This window comes from Seriola aureovittata, chromosome 1, assembly GCF_021018895.1.
Source record: "Seriola aureovittata isolate HTS-2021-v1 ecotype China chromosome 1, ASM2101889v1, whole genome shotgun sequence".
Taxonomy (NCBI): Eukaryota; Metazoa; Chordata; class Actinopteri; order Carangiformes; family Carangidae; genus Seriola; species Seriola aureovittata.
The window spans coordinates 16,640,251-16,657,382 of NC_079364.1; the positions used below are offsets into that span (position 1 = coordinate 16,640,251).

Below are 17,132 nucleotides of genomic sequence, written 5' to 3' on the forward strand. Positions count from 1 at the left end.
ATTGTGGATTAATCATTTAGTCTATTCAATCCCAATTTCCCAGAGCCTGAGAGGTGACACTTAAACTGTCTTGTTTTATCCGACCAACCTTTCAAATAGCAAAGTTAGTTATTAGTTTTACATAGAAGAGCAAGAAAACCAAAACCAACAGATTCTGGTTCATTTTAGAAGTTGGAACCACTTCATTTTTAGCGTTTTCTTTTTTGCTTAAAGGATTTAAATGATAGTCGATCAGCAAGCTCTATCAGCTCTTTCACATATTAAACCTTTGGCTTTATATTTTATTACCTGACTTTCTTCCTCAGTCATTACAAATCAAACAGCAAGAGGTCAAAAATGAACTTCAGGATATACTATATGTGAGCTAGTAACTGTCGGAGCCAAGTGTCGTGATACGAATGTGACATGTTTTCCTTGTGTTTTCCCAGAATCCCCCTGGCATCATGAGCATCCTGGATGATGTGTGTGCCACTATGCACGCAGTGGGCGAAGGTGCCGACCAGACAATGCTGCAGAAGCTCCGAGTCCAGATCAACACCCACGAACACTTCAACAGCTGGAACCAGGGCTTCATCATCCACCACTATGCTGGCAAGGTCAGCTTGAGTGCACTTAGCACTGCCGATGTTTGCAGGGGAGATCTTTATGAACACACACACAGAGAAACAGCTTTTACAACATTCAATATGAGGTTTACAGCAACTCTATGCACTTGTCTTTGCTGTGGTATCAACTGTAAATTAATATTTTATGCATACAGTCTACAGTAGGGAGCTGATGGTAACTTCTGGAAATAGAAGCCTATTAAAATGTCATTCTTTATGGTGTTGGTGTGGGAGCTCTTTCTGTCGCTCCCCCCTATGATCTGTCATAAATACCAGTTATGCAGCTGGTTCTTTAATTCTGGAGTTTGTGTCGTCATCTTTGTCCTTTTAAGTTTTCCATTTTTAAACTTACGCCCCTCTCTCCTGCAACTCCCTTCTCTCTCCTTTGACTATTTATGGTTGCAGTCCCATCTCCGTATGTAACGATTTCTGACGTCATACATTTTGATCAGCTTTATTTCAGTCATACATTATGGTTCATTAGACGTCTTTGTTTCGCGTTCATTTTCATTTTGGTGGTCTGGGCCAAGGTTGTCCCATGTCATTCACCAGATGTGTGGTGGCCGCAGCCTGGTACACATGCCGCAGGCTTAATGAGCCGTACCATAAAGACTTAAGGGGCTCCCATGACCGGGCCCAAAACATTCCCCCAAGCTCAGCTGACAGTATAGCAGAAATAACATGGTTTAATTTATACACTTTTAAACCACTGCTGGTTTTATAAGGACGCTAATCCAAGGAGGTGTAAAACTTGGAGCTGCAACCCCTCATTTTCTTTTCCCATAAAATTCAAGCCGCTGATTTAGGTCAGAATATCAGTTACCATTTTTAATTTTGCACAGGTGTCGTCTTTCATTTGCTGGAGGTTTCATTTATGACTCTTTTGAAATCTTCCTCTATGTGTCTCCTGCAGGTGTCCTACGACGCGGAGGGTTTCTGCGAGAGGAACCGAGACGTCCTTTTTACTGACCTCATTGAGTTGATGCAGAGCAGTGAAATGTAAGTAACTCCTATTTGCTCGTTGCACCAACAGGTGGTGACTTGAAGGGAGTCCTCTATAGTGACGCATATGGCTATAATTGGATACATCTGAATGAGAGCTTCAGACGTTTCAATGCATCTGGAAGCTGGCGGGAACGTAGCAGAAGTGTGCGGGCCGGGGTTACGTCGCGCCCTTTGCCCTCAATCACATCTTGCTGCTGTCCCCTAAATGCAGCTTTTGGGGTCTGCTCAGGCTGGCCTTAAAAGTGCAGTCTCCCTGCGGGGATACATTGTGGAGTCTGGTCCCACTGTGTTTTGGTTTCTTGGCCTTTCTTTGTGTCAAAGTGGCCATCTGTGCAAACAGCCTGCATTGTCTGTGTAACCCCCCCAGGCCTCAGCCACTGCTCGCCCCCTTTTGTGGGCACGTTTTGTGAGGCGTGAAAGGAGCTTATGCCAAAGTCCCCTTCAGACACGTGCTGGAAAATACATATATGAACTTCACCTTACATACGCACAAACACATATACACACATAGATAAAAGATTTTGGCACACTCACACATAAAGGATGCATGAGAAGGAAGGAAGCAGCCTCATTCCTTTGAGCAGCAGGTCTGAAGAGAGAAGAAAGGAGTGACCAGTATTGTCAGCTGGACAATATTAGCAGACTTCTGGTCTGTTTGTACACACAACCTGCTGATCCTTTCTTCTGTGTCCATAGCCAAAGTCTGAAGTTTAAAATCAAACAAATACCAATGTGGGAGAAAGCCAGAAATTAGAAAAAATACCAACATGAAAAAGCACTTTGAAATAATAAAATAATAAACACCAAAGGCGGCGACAGAAGCAAGTTGAAATAAGTTGAATGCTGAGCAGCTGTACGTGTCAGCTTTAGACCAGGCCTGATAATCTCCACGTTGTTATGATATTTTTCAAAGACTTTCGAAAACAGCTGACACAGTTCAAAAGGAGCCTGAATGTGAGAGCATGTGAGATTTGGTTTTGATGAGATACTATTTACTATGAGATAGTATTTGTATGGGGTGTGTTATTGAAATAAAAGATTAAACCTTCACCTTCACTGTATGTATATAGCTGTAAACTAAAAGGTGCTCTAAAGTACAAATTTCCTCTGAAAATATGCTTGAAATAAGTTGAGTGTCTTCAGTTGAGAGAAGCACGAAGATGGAAACTTCTCAAATATCTGCGACATTCTGACCAGCAGCAACACATCATAGTGTAGTGATGACGTCGCTACGAAATACCTCACCTACAAATTAAAAAAATATATACATTAATATATTCAGGCCTTTGAGGAGAAAGTGGAGAGTTTTATGTCAAGGATATTGTATTTTAGTGCTGATGTATTGTTTCTCTCTCAGTATTTTGGAGGTATGAATAAAAGGCTTGTGTAAAGAGTCATCTACCTCCTGAATCCTGTATCTTCATCTCCGAGTCGCAGAAAACACTGTTACCAAACGCTTTAAAGAGCAAAAGGCCAAAGTGCAATCAAAAGTAATTCATTGTTTAATTCAACCGAGTGTGCTGTCATATAATAGCAGCATATGTTCCTCTATACAGCGGTGGCACTGGGGAGACTTGCTGCAAAGTCTGTGTGCTTCACACACACACACACACACACACACACACACCACACACACACACACACACACACACACACACACACACACACACCTCTTGTTTTCCCACCGGCTCCCAGCTCGGACCTTCCCAAGCGGTTCAGGAATTTAAACCAATGACCTTAGTCAAATGTCCTTGGGTCTTTAACCATTAACTGGATTTTCTGTTTTTGGCAGCCAGGAAAGCTCGGCACATTTTTTTTAGGCCTACCACACTTTGTTTTTGTTGATACGGGGATGATACCAGCCTTTCTGCATCAGTACTTATTCAGTCTCCTCCTTTTGTCTTCTGACAGCGCCTTCATCAGAGCACTGTTTCAAGAAAACCTCAATGCGGAAAAGAAGGGTCGACCCACAACTGCAGGCAGCAAAATAAAGGTGTGTGTTCAGTTAAGTTTATTTGTGCGTGTACCTGTCCCTCTTCCTTATCAGGGTCGCTGTGGGAACGGCCTTTGAAAAGAAAATGTGTGTGTTTGCTATTCACTGGAGTGTCCTTCAGCATTCCCTGTCAGAAAAGAGCCAGTAATTCAGTCATGACTTTGGCATTGTTATCATCATCAGGCTCATCATTATCTTCTTCCCCTTTCTTGATATTTCCTCTAATTGCACTTTGTAGAGACAAGCCAATGATTTGGTGAGCACACTGATGAAATGTACTCCACACTACATCCGCTGCATCAAACCTAATGAGACCAAGAAGCCCAGAGACTGGGAAGAAAGCCGGTAAGTGATTGATTCACTGATTCATTCCTCACAGTCACACATGCAGACCTTTAAACCACGCAGGGCCTGTACATATTAAACATCTCTGCATTCCACGTAAGAATGCCCTGAAAAACCAAATTAGTGAGAGGAGAGTGATCACATGACTGATCACATGACTGATCACATGACTGATCACATGCAAGCTCTGAACAGGAATCCCCAGCCAGAGACAAGGATTTACCATCCATCTGCCATATTGTTCAGTCTTTCAAAATAAATCCTTACAGTTTACTCAGTGATATGATTTTCTGCAAAAACATATGATTTTTGATGCTATTTTTAGTTATTTTTAAGTTATTTTTATCTGCATAAATTCCTTAAAAACTGTAGTTGCAATTAACACATTAAATAAATAACAATCAAATATATTTATTTAAGGGATTAGGATGAAATGACAGAAAATTGACTGAAAGGAACAAATTCTGCCACAGGTGGACGAGCGAGATCAGAGAAAACTGTGGAGGCAACAAATATGCTTGGAAAGTGATTGCAAACAACATAAATATAACCTTAATTCTCGTTATTAGCACCCTTGATAAATGAAAAGAGAAAGACAATGTGACATCATATCACGTGTTCAAATCAAAATGCAAATAGTATATTAAAATGAGCCTGTAATATTCCTTCAGCTGATGTATTATTCATTATGACCAATGATATTTTGTACAATCACTCTTTCACTTAAATCCAAACTTTCACAGTTTGATAAACACAGGCCCGGGTCTCTAGCTGTTCTCACACAGAACGTAAACACTGGATCATTGTTCTGATTTGTTTTGCCTTCACCCTTTTTGTTTTTTTGCTGGGGTTTTTTTTGCTGTTTTTTTTTTTTATGTTTTCGGTCCGTCTGAAGACTTAGTCATGTGAGACGTGTTAGAAACATTCCCCCTTCTTAATCCCTTTGTCTCAGTTTCCCGCTCTTTCTTCCCTGCTCACAGGCTCTCGGCACTACATGTTCAGATGTAGACTGCTGCTGTATTGTTCAGAGCCTATGACCTTCCTGTTGTGAGTCCGGCACAGGGTGGCACATTAATTAACACCGGAACCACTGTTTTCACAGGAAGTCTGAGTGTACTAAGTAGTACTTAAGGTCTTTGTTTGAGGAAAAAGTCTGCAAAATGCAGCTGTTTTGCATACAATGACCTGTGATAACCCCTTCCGCTAGCGGAGTGGGGTTGTGGGGTTGCTTCTTGTGCTGTAGACCTGGTAAAAGATGTTTGAGTTAAAGTTGGTAGCTCATATCTCTAATACCGATGGTAAAATGCAAGGTAGTTGTCATGAATACAAAAATATCACATTGTCAAATGTAGAAAACAAAAGCTTTTTATAATGAAGTAGGATATGAAAAAAGGAAGGAAGTGGTAAAACCAGCATGAGTAAACTTCCATCAATACAATACCACATTCAGAGGGGTCAGTGGTCAGCCTGTCCAGAATGAGTCTATATTATGTTTTATTCCCATTCAAAGCTGAAACGATTAGTCGATCAACATAAAGTTAATTGCTAATCATTTTGATAATTGTTTAATTGTTCAAGTTATTGCCAGAACTGAGAGAGGCTTTTTACTTTTATCCTGATGTTGATCCTGAGTCCTTCTTCTCTCATCCTCAGCGTGAAGCATCAGGTGGAGTATCTGGGTCTGAAGGAAAACATCAGGGTGAGGCGTGCTGGCTACGCCTACCGCAGAATCTTCAGGAAGTTCCTCAACAGGTAACAGCTTGACTGTGATTTGGTTCAAAAGTAGGTGTGCGTCTGCTTCATATTCACGCCAATATTTCTTTTTTTCAGTATTCCACCTCGGTATTTCCACCACCATGTACAGTCATGGCTTTTTGTGGCGTCGCTGGCCTCATGTTACCTTTCATAACATGTTTCCAATAAGTTCCACACACTGAGGTGTACAGATTTTAGGTACTGGAATCAGACACAGGAGAGAAAATGTTGGATTGGTAGAACACCAACATTAAAGTTCGTTCAGCTTGGAACCTGTGTCACATTATGTAAATAATCCCCCCTCCAAACCTGCGCATCCACCCCTCCTTATGTAAAATTCATTGTCTCTGCTAAACTCTATATTCTTCAGGTACGCCATTCTTACCAAAGAGTCCTGGCCAACGTGGCGAGGAGACGAGAAACAAGGCGTCCTTCATCTCTTACAGTCTGTCAACATGGACCAGGATCAGTTCCAGCTTGGTCGCACCAAGATCTTCATTAAAGCCCCTGAGTCGGTACGTTTGTCATCTTCCTCTCACTCAGACTGTCACGTCTTCTGTTCTTTTGCTTAGTTTCTGCTCTTTGTAATACCACGTCTTTATAAGAAAGCTTTCCAGGAAAATGTACTACAGAGCAAAAACTTGCATGCCAACATTTTGTTCCTGTATAGATGTAAAATTCAAATCACATGTCAAAACGTCTGCTGGCATGCAAAGCTCTGTGTGTATGCAGAGAAAAAAAACTGAACTCACCATTTTTACACTACACACCATAAAAGGGCACTAATGTCCCAAATCGTACTCGATTCCTTGTTGGAGGGGAGGAGATTGAACCCGACCCTTGTACCACGTCAGCACTGAGTCAACACCACTTTGGAGCTAAAACACAAGCACAGGCTGTGGTTGCAGAGTTTGGGGGGGACATCATAAAGGCTTGTCTTTTTCCACCATAACTACTTTTTTCATGATTCCTATGAAAGCAGCGCTTGTGTGATGCCTGCGCTCTCACTTATTAACATTTGTACACATCATGCACGAATGAGCATGCACGTGCACACACATAGATGTATGTTTAGACGCTTATACACAGACATCTTAGTCTTACTTCAGGCCTTACAGCTGATCCTGAATGCCTTTACTTATTCATTGCAGCCATGCACTGCCAAGAGCTTCTCCCATCCCCCCACACTGCCAGACTGAGAGTCCAAGTCATTGAGGTGTGCTTATGAAACGCAAATATCACTCAGGGCGAACCGCTGAAATGAGCTGCCAGGCTTCTCAAAACAAGTCTCTCTGTCTGATAAGACACTGACACCAGCTAATTAGTTGTATGACTGAAGCTTTTTCTTTGCTGGATGGAATAAGTTTAAGTTTGTTTGATGCCAAGCCAGATGTTGGAGAAGAGTTTCTCCCCCAAAGTGGTGATGGATGAGCTGATGGTTTACTGTCCGTCACCGGTCTCACAACTTCTGCGTTGAGGCAGAGTTCAGGCTAAAGAGAGTTGTCATTCATATGTGAATATATGTTTGCCAGGGTTATGATATCAATTTTAAATTGATCTTGAAATTATTTTCAACAAGATGTCATTCATTGTACAGACTGAACACTTTACTTTAAATCCCTCTATTTAACATTTATAAGCAGCATACAAATAATTGAAGAATGGTTTATAACACTCCATAATATGGTTGTAAACAGCTGTAAGGACATTTAAATGTTTATTATTGAACAGTATACATTAATAAACATAATATCCAGTATTTATATCTTCTTAAAACTACATTATAATGTGTTTTAAACCGTTTATTAAATGTTTATATGGTTCTTATAAATGCTGACTAGCTCATTCATCAATTAATCACACAAATAAATAAATAAATTTGTATGTTTTCTTTAGATTGAAAATAAACTTTAGTTGCAGTGCAGTTGCTTTGGTGTTCAGTGCCAGTTAGGTGTTTGTCTGATATTAGGAAATCTCAATATATATTTTTTTACCTCCCACTCACTTTATTTTTTCCTCTGTGAGCTAAATTCACATCCATGTCAAACCCCACCTGCTGTTTGGTTTTGGATTTGTCATCTTCCGGTGAAAATCCCTGAAAACTCTGATTGCGTATTGTCGTTCGGTGACTCAGAACATTTTTCTCCTCACAGCTTTTGTAGTTGGAAGTTTGATCCGTCACAATGTGTTTGGGCCTTGCTTGTGGTCCGTTCCTGTCCCGTCACACTGCGGCCTGTGGCTGGCCGTGTTGATGCCAGGCCTGTTAGTGAGGCAGTGGGCAGGATGTTTAGTCTGGGAGGGAGAGGACAGAGAGTGTGATTGCATGTCTAGAGGCCCATCGGGAAGAAGACTGGTGGTCTTTTGGCACAGAGTCAGCTCCTTCTGCAGGAAGTGGTGAAATTACTTTACAGCCCAAGAAGAAAAATTATTATTTTTTGAAATTAATTATACAGAACAACATGGTACAATGTGCGATAAATATTGTACAGTACAAAAACTATGAACAGATCTGAAATCATTCTTACACTGAAAAAAAAAAAATCAAATCGTCATCATTGACAGCAGAGTTTTCTGTATTCAAACGTACACCTGTATGTTCAGTAGGTAAGTCTTCCGGTGCGGTTATTCCTTCCGTTCAGTCTGTTTAGGTGTGTCTCTGTTTGGGTTTGTCCACTGAAGTACAGTATGTCTGTCCTTTACTGTGTGTTGTGCTGAGTCTCTCCGGTTTTCTTCGCAGCTCTTTCTGCTGGAAGAGACAAGGGAGCGCAAGTTTGACGGCTATGCCAGGACCATCCAGAAAGCCTGGAGGAAATATGTCGCCTGCAAGAAATACGTCCAGATGAGGGAAGAAGGTGAGTGAAGTAACATCTTACAGCTTTATTTGTCTCTCCGCCTGTCTCCCTCTTCCTCACTCTCTTCTCTGTCTGGATTCATCTAGCCTCTGACCTGCTGTTGAACCGGAAGGAGAGGCGGCGACACAGCCTCAACAGAAACTTTGTAGGTGACTACCTGGGTATGGACGACAGGCCTGAGCTTCGAAACTTTCTGGCAAAGAGAGAAAAGATTGACTTCGCGGACAAAGTCACAAAATATGACCGCCGGTTCAAGGTTGGTTTTCTTCAGGCTCGTCTGCAGCCTATTTCTTTGGCTCAACAGCTAACAAAACATTTATGGATCTGTTGTGTGTTTTTTTTTCCTCCCATGTTTAGGGAATTAAGAGAGATTTGATCCTGACACCAAAATCAGTGTACCTGATTGGAAGAGAAAAGGTGAAACAGGGGCCGGAGAAAGGGCAGGTGACAGAGGTGGTGAAGAGGCGGATTGATGTGGAGAAGATCTTGGCGGTGTCACTGAGGTATGAACCACTCGCTGCCTCAGGGTATTCCCAGCAGCCACATGTTCCTTATACTGTCCAATCATTTATAACCACTATAGGCAAACAAAATCCATCCATATAAAAACATTTGGTGCTCACTCTATCTACATAAGTCAACTTTAAGCACTGCTTCCTGCTCCTACACCACCTCCTGCTTTCCAGTAAATATAACCTCTGCAACATGACAATCTACTGTTGCTTAATTGTTTCACTGATATTTATCCATACCACTTTTGTCTTAAATGTGATTTTAAATTAGATAAAAGAGTTAAAAATATCAGTGGGCCTCACCAAGTTACATGAAAGATAAAAATATAGAATATCTTCTTCTCAAACTTCCCCCCTGCTCTGCTGAATACAGTGAAACCTGACCATGCATTTATCTCAAAGCTGACGTCCTGCATCTCACAGCTCTTCCTGGGAGACAGAGCTCCCCAGAGGCATTATGGGTCACACAGCCATGCTGCCATCATATATAAGCCTTTACTCCTCATGTCTCTCAAGATTGAATTTGTCCTTCTATGTGCTGTTGTGAACATGTTGAGCAAAAAAGCAAGCAGTGAGGTACCAGTAGGTAATGATTTGTTTCCAAAACATGACAACAGCTACTCAACATGCAGCTGAGGCAGAGGGCAGAGACCCAACATATAATCTGTAGACACTGCACTGCAGAAAGTCATGAATCTACTTAAAAGCCACAGTCTGGATTTCCAATCACACAAGCTCCCATGTTGCTGTAAATGTCACACAAGGGACATTGGAAACATGTGGAGTGTATTAAAACTACCTCTTGTATATACAGCGTGTCCGTCCCTTTGTATGTGCAGGTCCGACTTGGAGCAGTTTGGTCAACATCTCAGAAATGTTGCTGAAATAAGATGCAGTCAAAAACACTCTAATGAAAGAATGCAGAGTGGTTTACTACAAAGAAAGGAAAAAAATAAAAGGAACTGAAAGACTTGTGGGGCCTTTGTTGTTGATGGGAACACTGTGTAACTTGTTTCGGAGGTAGAAATCACAGAGCTGTTGGTGCGAGCATGTGGCTTTTGAGTCACTGGGGTAATGTGGACCAGGTGGTGCAATGAACGAAGGCAGGAGTTGTAAAAAGCTCATCAGAGAAAATCTCCACTTCACTGGGAGGAACAAAGTATCTTTGTGTGGGTTACGGGCACAGGCTGTCTTCCCTCTTCAGATGTGAGCTGCTTTGTGAGGCTCCCTCTGTGTCTATGCAAATGTGAAAGATGATCCTGACTCTCCATCTTAGCTTTTATCAAAGCTGAAGAGAGAGCAGGAAAAAATCAACACAACAACTGTGTGAATGTCATCTTTCTTCACATACCCTTAGTGAGATGTGTTTTTCATCGCATCAAATGTCAGGGTTTTAAATTTTGCATCAGATACGAGCTTTTTACTGAATAGTTTCTTCATGTTTTTCAGCACGATGCAGGATGACTTCATGATCCTGCACGAACAGGAGTACGACAGCCTGCTGGAGTGCGTCTTTAAGACAGAGTTCATCAGCTTACTGGCTCGCAGGTTTGAGGAGAAAACTCAGAGGAAGCTACCACTCAAGTTTAGTAACACGTAAGTAAACACATGCAATGTAATCCAAACCAGCGTGGGAGTTAAAATAACAAAGTACCCAAATCCACCACAATGTGACCATATGCATCTTCCTCTGTTCCTCAAATTTGCATCTTATTGTTGCTGTAAAGGTAATGTCTTCTTAGTGATGCTGTCCCTGTTCACAGCTTAGAAATATATAAACTTAAATCTATGTCATTCTCAGACTGGAGATGAAGTTGAAGAAGGAGAACTGGGGCTTCTTGAGTGGAGGCGGCTCCCGGCAGGTCATGTTTGTCCAGGGTCAGGGAGACTTGCCTGTACTGAAGCCTTCGAGCAAATCCCTGCAGGTCAGCGTCGGCCCCGGGCTTCCCAAGAATACACGTGAGTATCAACAGACCCGTTCTCACAGTCAGCCATGATAACGTAGACCTGAGGTGTGAACCAAAGTCACATGGTGAGGTGGGGTCATGAATTTGACTATGTCAGACTTGACCCAGCACAAAAAAGTCTCAGTAGCAGACTTCACGTTATTTACTTGTCACTTGGTCCAATCTCTACCACATACACATGCATCTCCTCTCCATCGCCGTTCCCTCTCAGTTATGATGATTGCAGTTAATCATGTTAATCTGAATGGCTTTACTCTTACTCTTCACATTTTGCTTATTTGCTGAAAATCTCATCCTCAGGCCCCACCAGGAAGAACATTACTCAGGGTCGCTCCAGCGCATCCAGAACCCACCAGAACATCCCATCACGGGCTGCACCTGGACCTCCAGGTACAGCGATCACATCTCACAGTGTTTGAGCAGCTTTTCTTCTATCCACTTGGACCATTTATAACACAACATAACATCCACATCTTTTTTTTTCCCCCTTCTTTCTTCTTTTCTGCAGTTGCTCACCAGAATGGTGGCCTGAAAAACTCCAATCACGTAGCCAATCAGAGAAACTCACAGCATCACAACCAGAGGCATCCCTCATCCAGCAACTCAACGCGCCCCTTCCTGCCCAGCAACATCAACCAGCTGAAGGAGCGAGGCGGCAGCCGGCCGCAGCCGAACCTGGACTGTCTGAAAGTGCCTGAACAAGGAGCTGCAGGGTGAGAAACTGGAAACCCACACAGTACATGCAGGAGTAGACAAATTAACATACACACACAAAACGCGTCAGGAGAAGGGACTTCACTATTACTGCTACAAGGATGGGTCATATTAGGTCGAATGGAAATTTGTCAACCCTGCATACTGCAGCAAACGTTTATCATATCTCTGTTAGTGTCGTCTTGTGACAACCCTTCCTGTTTATCTCTGTCTGGCTCACAGTATGTTGTTGTGATTTTTGAGACTCCTCCCCTTCACGCAGTAAATAGGTTTACAGTTATTTGTTTTAATCTGGGTACTCTGGGAGCTCTGTTTGATATCTTGTGTAACTTTGTGTTACACAGCTGTATCTGTTGAGTTTCATGCCTCTCACACAGTTTTGTTGACATCTTACAGCTCTGAAATAAAAATCCCAGTGTCACACTAAAAACTGACAATAACAAGTGTGTGTTGTGAGAGATAAAAATGCTGGTCTGTGACAATCACAAGCAACAAAGTGGCAGAGCAAGTTTTGTTTCCATTGGCACTAAGAGCAATTTGTTGGATCGTTGGTGTTTCAAGTTCAACACCAAGGTGAAAACTTCAATTTGATGATTTGAATTTGTAATTTTTCTAGAAGACCAGATCCCCTTCTGTGTTTCCATTACAGTTAAGTCGAAAGATATAACTCGTACATCAACTCATATATCAGTTAATAGCAGACAAGTGCTGCCAATTGTCTTTAAATCTAATATGGCCAAACGTTGTAGCAGTGTGATTCAGTCACTTCAGGTTTAAAGTCCTTTTGGATGAGGTGTTTACGTGATTGCGTCCACACTGTATAAATAAATGTATGAACTCACATAAGAATCCGTAGGATAATTTATAGCTTATATAGACTTGATTTCCACATATCTTGACTAACATGTATTTTTTAACTATAAAGGGAAAGGCATTCCTTTATAAAGTGATAAGATTAGATAGTATGGGAGTAAATGTTAGTATGGCACAGGGTCTCACTTCACATGCACAACTGTTAAATGTAAATAGGCAGCTTAGACACACACTCATACACGTACTTGTGTTTCTGTAATTTGACATAATTTGGATAATTTATTCTTTTATAGTCATGGAGACAGACGGCCAGCTTCAAATGGAGGAATGTGAGTTGGAGTGTTTGCAGTGTTTTGGGTGGTGGTTCAGGACTAGCAAAGCTTTCAGCAGCAGGACATGTTGATGCTTCTTCTCTTGTACATTTTTGTTTCACATGCAAATAAGGCAAAGTTCAGCCTTGTTAAAGGAGCCGACTGTAGTATGCAACTAATATTTCATTTTCTGCTGCTGCTCAATTTCATTGATATCAAAGGGGAATTCTTTTACAATTCACCTGAGTATGTTTGATCTTTCATTTCTGTGATGAAAGATCCATGAAGGAGTTCTTTTCAGTGAAAGAATCCCTGCTGTGCACCTCTTCTGATGGCTCATTTGTAATCAGGGATCCTGTTTACCAAAGAAATAAGCATAAAAGATGAAAGTTGCTTTCAATTACACAGGCATCACTAGAAGCATATATATATTTTTTATTCAGTAACTGCATATATTGTATAGACCAACTACTTCACTATCTGCTTACTGCTCCCTGGGGTGATGCCATTTAAACTACTTGATCCTCAGCTAGTGAAGTAGTTCCTTGTCATAGTCTTCTATACTATATTTGCCATTGTGTTAAAGAACAAGTTGAAAAGATGATATACTGTATAAAAGGTATACTTACAGGGTTTTGCCAGTAAATGAACACAGCCAGTAAACAGAATATTAAACTGAGATCTTGAAGGTACCATTGACGCCGGATCAACACTTTTCTGAAAGGCTTCATTTTTTAGTCTCACTTCTTCTGCACAGGCAAAGATATAGCATGCACTAGATCACCATCTTGTGGCTGATTTGTGAACTGTACGTTCTGTTAAATGAAGCAGGATGCATCATTTAACTACACAAACAAGTGTTTTTTTTTATGCTCCTTCATTCTGTGTCCGACACATTTATCCAGGAGGATTTACAGTTTCCGTCAGGCGAACATATAAAAAAAACAAAAAAAAACACACACACCTTGCTTTTTGAACTTGATTACAATGTTGACTACACAAAAATAAAAAAAAGATCAACATTGGTTTTCATTCAGTATAACAAGATGGTGATTATGCATGCACTTGTATTTTGGAATATAATCTATAACATTGTAATGTCCCATAAAAAGAACTTGGGTACTTCTGTGTTACCTTCACAGCCACTGCAGCACAGTGAGCTGAATCTCTCATTTAGTGTCCTCCTGTAGGCAGATTGTCCTGACAGCTGTGTGGTTTCTCTCTTTGTCTTATGATACCCCAGAGCCCATAGACCATCTGCCAGCAGGCCTCCGCCGGGAGGAGGACGACCCAAACCTGCACCCAAACCCAAACCCCAGGTGCCACAGTGCAAAGCTTTGTACGCCTACGACGCTCAGGACACAGACGAGCTCAGCTTCAATGCTGATGACATTATCGACATCATCAAAGAGGGTAAGCGCATGACAAGACGGCGTTTAAGTGGTGTTTTCAGTCTGAAACAGAACACTAACTTAGTCATGTTTGCTGATCAGATGCATCCGGATGGTGGACAGGACGACTTCGTGGAAAGCAGGGACTTTTCCCCAACAACTATGTCACCAAGATCTAGGAGCTGCCAGTTCACAGCACGAGGAGGAGAGCCTCCTGCGTCCCTGCGGACCCTCTCAGAGGACAGGATGGAGCTTACACTTGGAGAGAGAAGCACTGTGAGATTTCCTGAGGAGAGAAACTCACACTTCCCCCACCTCTGCCTTGTGGTAAATGAATGTAACTCTCGGTTACACCACCAAACCAAAAGGCCGTCAGGTTTGAAATGAGGCTCTGCTTTAAAGACAAGAAGACTGTTTGACTCCGGGGTCTGTTTTCCTCCACAGTCCCTTTGAGTACTGAACAAAACTATTTATTGTATTTATAGCTTTCTGTGTTCTCCTCACTGTCATTTATATCTTGCTGAGGATTTGTGCTCAAACATTTTGAAGCGTTGGAATGAGGTATGCTTAATCTGTGGGACCAGGCTGTGATTTTTATTTTCAACATGTCGTCTTTGGATGAAGGTTTGATTGCTGAAGCAAAGGTGGTTGTCTCAGTGTCAAAACTGGAGAGACTGCTGTTTTACCAGGTATATTTATTTTGGTGCAAAACTGTAACTACTTCTCGGGAACGTACATTCAGTAAATCACCACACTGTGATTATTGTAATGATTTTAAATACCAAAGCAATGTAAATTTTCACGTAAGACAACGCGGCAAAGTGGTGAATCACCTGGAAAACCACCTTCATCTTTGTTTTTTTTGTTGTTGTTTTTGTTTTTCTATCACACCAGTATATGTTAGACACAGAGTAGAGGCCATGTATACTGTAACCTGAGCATGCTGTCTGTGGTGTATTAGCACTTTATTGGTATAGGTACTACCTTGGATACAGACATCGTCACTCGTTCATGCCACAGCCAGTAAGTCACGTCTATGAAGGACAGATTGCCAAGCTAGCAATAAGCCTAGTTACTGAGGAGAAGTTGTTTACATGAAATGATAAAAACAGGCATTTTAGATCTGATTCTGTATATGTGTTCATATTTAGGAGTACGCCTGTTGGTTAGATTTTTAAATTAAATTTTTTTGTATTTTATCTGAAGGATCTTAGTATTCTATTTTTTTCTGCTTTTGATACTCACAGGGCTGCTTTATTTCTAGTTCAGTTACAAATAGATAAAAATGGTTATCACACACTAGGGTTAATGGATTTTTGTCTTGTCAAGTGCAAAAGTTGTTTTAGGTGAAAGAATTTTGTTACCATTTTTCTGTGGCACTACAAAGAATTCCTTTTGCTTCTGCTCGACTGTTTCTGCACATCTCTTGCACTGCTGTTGCATTACTTACACATTCCTGAGTAATTTGTTATTTCATTAAATAACCACATTATGCTCTAGTCAGTAAACATTGCTGGGACTTCTGTCATAGATCTTCTGCATCATCAAATATAGTTTGATCTTGGATGGTTGAAAACATCCTTGTGCAATACAAGACAGTAGATGAGTCTTTTAATAAAGCATGTAATATTGTATATTTAACTGCTTTTTTGTTTTATTAAAGAGAACCCATTAAATGAATAATGATCAATCTGATGTTTGTGTTTATTGCCATATCCACCTGCCATCAGGACTGCAGTCCAGCCTTTTAGAAATACATAAAAACCATTAGTTCAGGCTACTACAGACACATTCTGACCAGACCCCACTAAATCTGAAAGTTTTTTTTGCTGAGCTACTAAAACTGATAGTTTTTGGTAAATGTGGTTGTTAGAGGAGCCACACAATTTCTTCATTTTTGGACTAAAGGGGTCAAATTTAAGAACATTTAGTGCCAATGGCAATGGGGGTAAAAAGCAAGGCATAACACTTTGTTTACATTTCTGCGACACCTTTCACGAAGCTGATGGAGGCATTTTGTTTCCAATTAACACAGCTGGTCTTTTTCATGGAAAACATAATGACATGCCACAGTTGGAAAATTGATAATGTCACATTGTCATAACTTATTGGGACACTTGAAGAGACAGAACCATCATTAATGTTATCAGCAACACCTCTGCTTTTTTTATACCATGACATGTCTCAGTGTCTCCTGGAAAAACAATCTTTTTGCAGCAGAAGAATTGTGATTTACACACATATACATTTCCATCCCCCAAATGTACAGCTACATTAATGTTTAGTATCACTTGCTACTGATTTGGTTTGGTTTACATGTCACTTTGTTTGAATAAACAACACAATATGGTCTTAAGGTGGGGGCAGGACACTGCATCATGGATCTAATGAAATCAACAAACGTTTCCCTTTTTAATTTATTCATTGTCACATCTTTAATTTGGTACAGCTTGTCTCTCAAAGAGTCCTTTGTGCTCCACCGTGATATCCATGGTGTGTCATGTCCACCCTGGGGCTGCAGTAGGTATTGCACCTGGTTTTCTGTCATGACTTTTGTTGAGTTAAAGTCTTAACTCAAGGCAGTACAGCCATGAGTTTTGCTGCTACGACCTTAATCTGTCTGGTATGACCAATGGAAACTTCAGATAGATTTTGCTGTATAACTGACATGACTGTTTGTTGACTTGTAGTACTGTTACACAACAGACTAGCATCTATCATCATATCTTAATTTCTACTTTAAACTTCAGATTTCATTGAAATTTCTCAATTATACGAACACTTGAAACCCACTAACTTAGACCCTTCTTTTATTTTATTTTGTAATTCTCTTTGAACATCAACTCTTGACCCCCCCCCCCAACATTTA

At 41.0% G+C, this 17,132-nt stretch overlaps 1 protein-coding gene and 1 long non-coding RNA gene across 3 annotated transcripts in view; one reads left to right on the plus strand and one right to left on the minus strand.

Moving 5' to 3' along the window:
- The window catches only part of myo1ea (myosin IEa), a 48,406-nt gene extending 32,453 nt beyond the window's left edge, over positions 1-15,953 (plus strand). Inside the window, exons 14-29 of one of the 2 annotated variants that reach the window (XM_056390043.1) lie at positions 429-596; positions 1,519-1,604; positions 3,522-3,603; positions 3,842-3,948; positions 5,602-5,700; positions 6,074-6,218; positions 8,441-8,555; positions 8,642-8,811; positions 8,913-9,058; positions 10,517-10,663; positions 10,869-11,026; positions 11,335-11,424; positions 11,543-11,747; positions 12,855-12,890; positions 14,116-14,285; positions 14,366-15,953. In XM_056390043.1, the coding sequence (XP_056246018.1) occupies positions 429-596; positions 1,519-1,604; positions 3,522-3,603; positions 3,842-3,948; positions 5,602-5,700; positions 6,074-6,218; positions 8,441-8,555; positions 8,642-8,811; positions 8,913-9,058; positions 10,517-10,663; positions 10,869-11,026; positions 11,335-11,424; positions 11,543-11,747; positions 12,855-12,890; positions 14,116-14,285; positions 14,366-14,442 (2,001 nt within the window). In that variant the 3' untranslated portion in view covers positions 14,443-15,953. The remainder of the gene's footprint in view (positions 1-428; positions 597-1,518; positions 1,605-3,521; positions 3,604-3,841; positions 3,949-5,601; positions 5,701-6,073; positions 6,219-8,440; positions 8,556-8,641; positions 8,812-8,912; positions 9,059-10,516; positions 10,664-10,868; positions 11,027-11,334; positions 11,425-11,542; positions 11,748-12,854; positions 12,891-14,115; positions 14,286-14,365) is intronic. The other variant, XM_056390120.1, reaches the window with a different exon arrangement.
- On the minus strand, positions 501-5,652 carry LOC130178319 (uncharacterized). Its single transcript, XR_008829146.1, has 3 exons — positions 5,557-5,652; positions 2,145-2,199; positions 501-641 (listed from the first exon to the last, which is right to left on the minus strand). It is a non-coding gene; the product is annotated as an uncharacterized LOC130178319 (long non-coding RNA).
- Positions 15,954-17,132: the final 1,179 nt, after the last annotated feature.